General features: G+C 41.1%; 1 protein-coding gene across 4 annotated transcripts in view; it reads right to left on the bottom strand.

Annotated features, from left to right (window-relative positions):
• The window catches only part of grb7 (growth factor receptor bound protein 7), an 11,709-nt gene extending 4,316 nt beyond the window's left edge, over positions 1-7,393 (bottom strand). Inside the window, exons 1-7 of one of the 4 annotated variants that reach the window (XM_020604827.1) lie at positions 7,217-7,393; positions 5,913-5,940; positions 5,148-5,322; positions 4,408-4,534; positions 2,178-2,334; positions 1,946-2,067; positions 427-501 (exon numbers count right to left, since the gene is read on the bottom strand). In XM_020604827.1, coding sequence (XP_020460483.1) covers positions 427-501; positions 1,946-2,067; positions 2,178-2,334; positions 4,408-4,534; positions 5,148-5,322; positions 5,913-5,925 — 669 coding nt within the window. In that variant the 5' untranslated portion in view covers positions 5,926-5,940; positions 7,217-7,393. Of the gene's footprint in view, positions 1-426; positions 502-1,945; positions 2,068-2,177; positions 2,335-4,407; positions 4,535-5,147; positions 5,323-5,912; positions 5,941-6,901; positions 7,102-7,216 lie in introns of those variants that run through there. The other 3 variants (XM_020604826.1, XM_020604828.1, XM_020604829.1) reach the window with 3 other exon arrangements.
• Between the last annotated feature and the right edge of the window lie 1,298 nt (positions 7,394-8,691).

The following is an 8,691-nucleotide window of genomic DNA, read 5'->3' as shown; positions in this document are numbered from 1 at the left end:
AAAAAAAAAAAACTGGTGTGTTATGAGCTTGGAAAATAATTATATTAGAGAAAGAAACTTTGGGTGAAGATCAAGACATTTTAGGTTTTCGCCTTTGACTCCAGGAACTTGTGATGAGCGCTGTTCACACTTTTCCACATTTTACTTGGCTAAATTAATCAAAAAAAAAAAAAGGTAAGATTCACTGAAAGTCATAAACCCAGACACAGTACCATCTTTACTGTCATCGCTCTTCATATTACACGCTTCTCAAGTTTATATTTTCACGTCGTTTAATAATTATTACCGGAGGCATAGAAACTCCTGTCCATTTTTCTTTTTGTTGCTTTGGATTAACAACATCAAGCCTGAAGCTTTCCAGAGTTGATCATATGCTCGTATGTTGGTGAGTCTGTGTGAATGAGCTCCAGATTTCAGGTGGTTTACCTGAATGAGCTCTGATGATGTCATACCCTTGCTGACATCTGCACTGTCGGAGATCATGCACTCTGGGAAGAAGAGCTGAGGGAGGAGAGAGAGAGAGAGGGTTGCCATTAAACTCATTCCCAAGACAAACCACCTCCAGCGCTGTCACTTCAGCGTGCAGCTGAGCAGAGATCCTGCTCTGGACCATGCAGATAAAATACACCTGCAGGAATAATGCTCCCTTGTTCAAAATGTATTGGAGGTAAAATAATAACTGAATTGTTCACACAAAGCCTTAGGTAAATGATCAGTCATGCAAAGAAAGTCACATGTGCACAACTGGTGTCAAATTTCTTCCTGCAGTCAAAGGGAGACACACACACACTGCTGGTGTTTCTATCTGCACAAACAAAAGCAGAGCTCCAAGAAATATTTGAATAATTAATTAAGTGACTGACAGAAAAACGCTATTTTGATACTCAATCACTCGTCGCTGTCATTTTTCAAGCAAAAACACTGTATTGTTCCAGACTCTTCAGTAACAGGGTTCCCTCTCTTTTCAAGTAATCATGCCCTGGACTAACAAGTTCCTGTGTGGAAGTCTCTTAAATCATATGTATTAATCTATGATGATGCTTCATCTGCATCACTGGTCCTTAGGTGTTCTATGATCGATTGATTATTGACGACTGTCACACCCTCCCAAACACAAATGGAGAGAGTCCCTCGATGTACAACTGTCGTTATCCGACAATAAAGTGTGAGCTTTGCTTTCTGCAGTTTTCCCTGTCTCCCTCTTCAGCCACTTTTACATCACAGGTGAGGGTGAAAAAAATAAAAATCTGACTCTGTAAAAAAGCAAACTGACTTCGGTCTAACAATGAAAAGCATTAAACACAGCAACATCCAGAAGAGCTCCGTCTGTGATTCCTATACTCTCCAAATAGATTTGTACAAGTTTACAACAAACAGACATCGTAGATAACGTTATCCTTGGGAACAGAAGATAGGTTTCAAATCGATCAGTCACGAAAATAATCAGCAGATTCATTAACAATAAAAATAACTGCAGCTGATGCAACTGTGAGTGTTGCTCACATTACAACTGGCGAAAGTCGAAGCCTAATTTCCTGAGTAGACTGTGATAAGTCCATGACTGAATTCACGTTTGTGCCTTCGGGAGGCAGCATGGGCGCGAGTTACAGAGACACCAGTGGGAGGTTCATCAGAACCAGTTTCAGTGTGAACTGCCACCTTTGTTGAACAGCACAGACAACAGACCAGACTCGAAGTAATTAAATATCTGTGACTCTCTGTTGATGTGTCTGCGCCAGCACGCAACCTGTCAGTCACTCAGGATCAGCTGCCACCGTGACATCAGGGCTCGTCAACATCTACTGTAACAATGTGATTAACAAGGAGTGTGAAAATCTCCTTTGTTCATTGTTGTTGCTTGAGCTGTTCTGTCACTTAAAATAAAGGCAGATACATTTATTTTAAAATGCTCTCCTTGAGCTGTAACGTGCTGCAGGCTGCGTACCACTGGTTTCCTGAAGAACTCATACTTGGCATAGTTTTTGCAGAAAACCAGCCTTGTGTCGCCCTTTAGGGACCAGGTGGCCTGAACCTCCAGCACAGCCTCGTGGTCCTCCAAACATCTCTCTGAGGACACAAGAGAACATGTGTGAATCCCCAACATTAAAGACACAATTTCACAGGACTACTTTAGCACTTGCTGCTCATTTAAACTGTGTCTTAAAGTGCAGTCTTACGTAGGCCTAAGGTGGGATGGACTTCAAGGAGAGCCCAGTTTTCCTGATCGCTGCAGTGGGCAGTCTGGACCAACATGTGGCACACCTCCCTGGCTGTAGCCCCTGGAGAAACCCACACTGACCTGCTGTGACTGTCCTCTCCATACACCTTCATCAACTGATGGGAGCACAGAAGTAGCATGAGAAGCACTCAGGTTCTTTACTCAAGTAAAAGGAGAATTTAAAAATACAATCTCAAGTACATTTCCTGCATTCAAAATTTTACCCAACGCTAGATTTTCATTTAAAACAAAAAACAAAAAAAAACAAAAAGTCCAACCCCATGTTTGATACACTCTTTAGTCTGCATTCTCTCTGCAATGTTTTGCTTCGTAAGGTAACCGCATCGCAGATGGACTAAGACACTGCTAATGCTAAAAGATCATTTCCTACTGCTGCTTCATATTCAGAGCGTTGGTGGCTTGTGTTGTCACTGATGCTAGCAATAACCACAACAGATCATCAATAATCTATCAGAGTAACTTAGTGCACAACATCCATCTCACAGCTGGTTTTGGCATTTCACCAGCATTTGTACTCTCAAAACAAAAGAGTCAATATGCTACACTGCAGTGACATGGAATGGCTTTGTCTAATTACAGAGGAGGCCTTTTCAGATTCTTTCTAATTTTAGACCAACAATGGGAAAGTCATGTTTCTTCTTCTCACTCGGATTCTTAGGATGATCTGAAATTATTTTGCTTTCAACACCAGGTTTTTATGAGTTACTTGGCATGTCATGAGCTGTCAGATAAAGACAAAATTCTTCCTTCGTCTTCTGTCTTGCTACATTTTCCTGGACATTTCTGTATGTGTTTTGGAAAAGATCAGATTGTAGAAGCAGCCTGAAGCTGCTGAAGTGAACACGGTGCAGGTTGCTCAAGGGTCAGGACATTTCTCAGTGACTGTGCCTGTCTGACACATTGTCTGGGTCCAGCAACAGGTTGCAATTCAAAAGAAAACAAACCTGCCCGACCAGATACCTGCAGCTGTCAATCATCAAGCCCTGACTGGCTGGACGAGTGCCGGTAAGACGGGACAAATAATAACCAACTATAAACCAGGAAGGCTTACAGCAGCTCAATATCCGCTCAGTCCACTTTGACTCCAGTGTTTTTGTCTTTCTAAAGATAAATATCTTTCTCTTTACTCATAACCAAATCAGTTTCCGTGCTCAGGACAGAGCTAACAACGCGTGACAATAGTGGAGATTAGATCAGATACTAAACATTCAACACTCAATAACACAATCTGGAATGAAGACAGGTTTGTATTCATCTGCTGAGCCGTACCAAACTGATGTTACACTGTGCTGACCTATAAACACTGCAGCAAACACAGGTGTAACACTGTATAGCTCGCGTTTTCATTCCGTAACACAAACAAATCAGTAGAACTGTGACTGCAGTTCTTTTGGGCTGCCACTGAATAATTAGGACTCCTTCTCCATAACAGCCTCACATCTGCCCAGATGTGGTGTAAAGTAAAACAAGCAAACCTTAAAAGAAATAATCATTTGTGGGTGATGGGGTAAACTATTAGAAACATCTTTCAATATAATGCACAGTACAACAGCACCTTTAATCTGATAAAGTTTTATTATCGCCTTTCTGACAGAGTCAGCAAAATTCCCAGCAGTGCTGTTGTGTTAGACTCCATTAAACTGTACACGTGTCCCTAATAAACTGACCAGCCACTTGCATCTATGTAGAAAAAACACATCAGTCTGAATGTGGTGCATTGGCTGCTGACGTTTACCGACAGTGTCTGTGAATCAAACAAGGAGCTGGAGCTCACCTGTCAGTCAGTCGCCCACACAACAGTCACAGCAGCAGCAAACACCTTAAGACACAATCAGAGGCTGATGCCACCTGTCAGGCCTTGTAGATCTGGGCAGGTGTGATGGGACTCACACAGTAAACCAAGTGTTATTCTATAGTTTTCTCACAGCAAATCCCATGAAAACACCAAAACCATCAGGACTCCAGAAAATGATGCATTTACTGGGGACTATTCATTTATACTCATTTGTGTTCACATGAAGCTGAAATAGTTGAATGAAAGGACTCAGGATGGTGTGGTGACATCAGAAGTAACGTCAGTCTGGTTTACAAATAGTGAACCGCAAAGGCCTGGCTCCAAGCTACAGTGTATATATTTAGTGCGCTTGCTAACACAGCCGTGAACTTACACGTTTGTTGCTTGATGGCGGTGGGAGCGAACTATTGAGCACTGGAGACTTCGAGGGGCTGCACAGCTCTGGAAAGGGGTTGGGTATAGATGGGGCAGAGGAAGAGAACGACTCTATGCCTTTCACCCTGAAAAAAAAGTCATAGAAATGAATAAAGGGACACAAAAATCAAAACCAGAACAAATTCTCATACAGTCAATTCTTAACTACATGCTGTTAGTTCTGTATTTTTCTTATTGTCAACAAATCCCATGAAACAAAACAAGATCAACAAAGCATTGATCCTACTATGAACTATCGCTGGTGAAGCCCAATGTGCCTTAATCTGCCACTAAAAATAGCCAAGCTGGGATTCATTAGGAGACAGAACATGGTGTAAGGATAAATATATGTAGTTTACCATTTTATACTAAAGTAGGTACTAATATCCATCTAGAAGAAGTGTCTCTAATATCAGAACACACACACACACACACACCCAGCTCAGTCTACAGCCGCTGTGTTTTTCAGGCTGGGAGTATCTGGGTAATAGCTAACAAAAACTAAACAGCAGATGACGTATGTTCTGAGGCTGAGTCACAGACCTGAGTCAATATCCACCCCCACCTTCAGAGATCTACTGATTGTGTGTGTGTGTGTGTGTGTGTGTGTGTGTAGGTGTGTGCATATGTGTGTTGCATAGTGAACACGTTCATCATGGGTCCTAGTGAGTAACGCTGTCACCTTCCTGCCAGTCCTACCTGCTGCCGGTGATTAGGATGGGCTGGGAGCAGCAAACGGACGGAGAATCAGACACAAGAGGAGCCAGAGACAGGGTGGAGCCCCCCAGCAATGCCTCTCTTCCCCCGGACACCCCCGCCCTCTCCGAGCCCTCGAATACTTCTGTCCACGAACCTGCCACCTCCATCATGTTACCTAAGGGAGAGGAGGAGGGTATTTAGCAAATTCATGTGCATTTCAATAAAAGAAAAGTAAAAATCTGTCACTTCTACTCAAAAACTAAAAAATTAAATTTAAAAACTGTTGGTTGAAGAATCTACAACTCCAGCGATTATTTTCATTATCAAATATTACTTTTTTTCCATTAATAACAATCTTAAGTTGCAGCAGCTAAAATGACACCTTGAAACTGAACTAGCCCCAAACCCAAAGATTCACTGTGACTTTAAACAGAGAAAAAGAACAAATCCTGATATTTCTGACAATGAAACACAGGAGAATTTTTAACTATTGTTGCTGAAAAAAAAATGGCAAAAAGGAAAATTATCACAGTACTTTCTGACCTTTTTATGTCAATAAACTAGGTTATTTGTCGCAGCTCCATGGAGAATCCTCGACCAAATATTTGTTTCAGCTCTTGATGTGTTCAATTATTTCCACAGAAAATTAAATCAACTGAATGAACTGGAGACAAAAAGCCTGTCTGTTTTTATCAGATATTTTCAATGCCGTGCTTGGTATCAAACTTAAGCAGTGGTGATATTTTCAGCTCTGCAGGTGATTACCTGAAATCAGCATTTGATTTAGTGTCGCCTTAAAGAGAAATACACAAAGAGAACAGCCCGTTGGTGTTGGACGAAATTACTGCAATGAGGAAATAACATCTACAGTACAAAAAGCACATTAACATACAAGTGACTAGTACAGCAAAGTCACTTAGTCATATTTTCCTTAATCAGAATAAGGATATTATTATTATTAAGGCTAAGTTGTGATATTTCAGCCAAATCTCATTGTAATGGTGCTGGCAAATTCATTTGTCCAAGTTCAACACAAACACTATCATTATTGTATGGAGCGTGAATGCGCTCTTCTCTCTAACAGGATGCCCAGAAGACAGCGTTTGTTGTCGGCTTATTGTTGCTCTGCAGATCAGGCATCCTGCTGGTTTACACCCACACTTTTACTTTTACAGGCCGGGGTGTAAAGGCCGGCTACTGGTTGTTTTAAACAGAGGACCAGCACTGAGCCCTGTATAATCTGCTTAAGCATAAGATCATATCGTCAAACATCTTGTTTTCTCCAACCAACAATACAAAACTCAAATACCTTCAATTTAAATGATACAGATGAAAGAAAACAAATCTTAAAAGTCGAGAAACTAAAATGGGTGAAAATGTGTCTTAATTAATCCATTCATATGATTAATAACTACTCAATACTTTTGTGTTGACAAATCAATTAATCAACCTACCTGTATTAATTCAGCAATTACTAAATTTGATTAATCAGGTTTAAGGCATTATTAATCGATCTTAATTATTTTCTCGATTAACAGGTTCACCATTTAGTCCAAAAACCGACAGAACGCAGAGAAAGAGCTCGAAGGACAAACTGAGTTGGTAATTAACTTTCATAAGGTTCCTAGTGAAACATTATTTTACACATGGTGGGGGAAACAAAGTGCAGTTTGGGTCCTGCTGTGAAGGAGCAGCCTACAGTTTCAAAGTCCACTTTAAACTCTAAAAGCTTATGCCAAGACATGTTTGATTACCTGTCTCATCATATCTGGAAACACACGTGTACAAACTAACCCCGTATACACCTGAAAGCCTACAACCTAACTAACGCAGGTGTAGACACAGCGCCAAACGTCATACTGAAACTGAACGAAACGAAACTCCTGTCCTGAACAAAGCTCTGTCTATCAAAACACACTTTTATTAAGCTGATACTAACACAACGATAAATTCGGGTAACATCGGCGATGTCCATCTTTTTTACATTAACTTTATATTCGCGGTTAAAACCAGCCTGCACCTGCTAGGACTAGCTTGTTTGCATCTGTGAAAAGATTGTAAAAACCTACCTGGGAACTGTTTCGTGTCACTCAGCGGGTTTCAGCTCTCAGCCATCGTGTTAACACCAACGGTAAGGCAAAGTTTGTTTGTCTTTTTTTTTTCTCTTATGTAAGGCAAATCAAGCAAGGTATCGCGCAAATACAAGTGCCAACAACAATACGTCAACCAAGGGGAGGGAGGAGTCTGTGCGTCAGGTGTGCACTCTAGCCCCGCCCCCTAACTGAGGCCATCATTTCTGTCAGATGACTCACCACTTCTCACAGCAACTGTTGCAATCACAAATTCTTTGGAATTCTCATGTTTATTTCTTTAGTTTGCATCGGAACAACACAGAAAAGTTGCCAAAATGCAGTCTGCACCTCTGACTATTTGTCTCCACCTGGTGGTTAAGTCGGATTAACTGGAGACCAACTTGTCTTTTCACTGTGACATGTTCAGTTTAACCAGCATCATCTCCTCCTCATTTTGTCTTTCAGCCTCTTGTAGATTGAGAACACACCTCCAGACACTGTAACACAGGGAGCCATAAGTTTTCTAACCTAAAGGCAATATTTAAGTCTTAATGCATGTTTGAATGTAGCATTGGCCAGAAGTCATCTCATTTTCTATATTCATTGTGCATTCTTACAATAAGAATAATCTCACTGTTGCTCCCGATAAAAAAGGTTTTCTGATACATAAATGTTTCTGTGAGGTTGTCAAGCACTTTAAGACATTTAAGAGAGTGACAGGACAGAAAAATGTGAAAAAGTGCCAGTGGATAATAAGCATCAGATCGATTATTTCATTATTTTACAGACCAATTAAAAGAACTAATCTTTAATGAAAATGATCATTAGTAGCAGGAGTGCAGTTAAGGGTGATGACATTAACTTTGTAGGCATTTGGTCTTAAATTTCACCTTCACACAGCACTAAAAACACAAGTCTCTCTCCATAAACTGTTGGATCAAATCATGTTTATTAATGTGTTCAGGAAATCCCCACAGAAACAGTTTACAGGGGAACTTAATTTACAATCATTCTTGACAGAAGTGCCAGCTTAACCCCCATGGTTCAACACTGAGGATGCCTGCTGAATCCCACAACCAGATAACCGCACACCCACTCCCCTCACAGGTCTACCACCAAGTCCTTCCAGCTCAGCGCTCAAGCTGCTGATAGAGTCCTTGTGTGTTGGTCTTTCAGTCATGAAGCAGCCCGTAAACACCCAGACATTCCAACCAGGTTTCCTCTCCTCACATCTGGACCGCTCACAGTTGAAGAGCCTTCATTTTTGGTGCCAATACTTCATCCCAACCCAGAAAATCAGACAGCTGGATGACTTTGGCAACACTGTTGACCATTGGCGAGGAAAACCTCGTCACTCAAAAGAACAAAAAGGAAAAAAAAAGCACTTGCAGGTTCTGCTCTCAAGGACAAACTACTTCCATGTACAGGATCTGTCATACTGCTCAAATGCTTTTGGTTCAGCACTCACAGAA

The sequence above is a fragment of the Monopterus albus genome, unplaced genomic scaffold, assembly GCF_001952655.1.
Source record: "Monopterus albus unplaced genomic scaffold, M_albus_1.0 scaffold67.1, whole genome shotgun sequence".
Classification (NCBI taxonomy): domain Eukaryota; kingdom Metazoa; phylum Chordata; class Actinopteri; order Synbranchiformes; family Synbranchidae; genus Monopterus; species Monopterus albus.
This window is presented reverse-complemented; position numbering and strand designations above follow the sequence as displayed.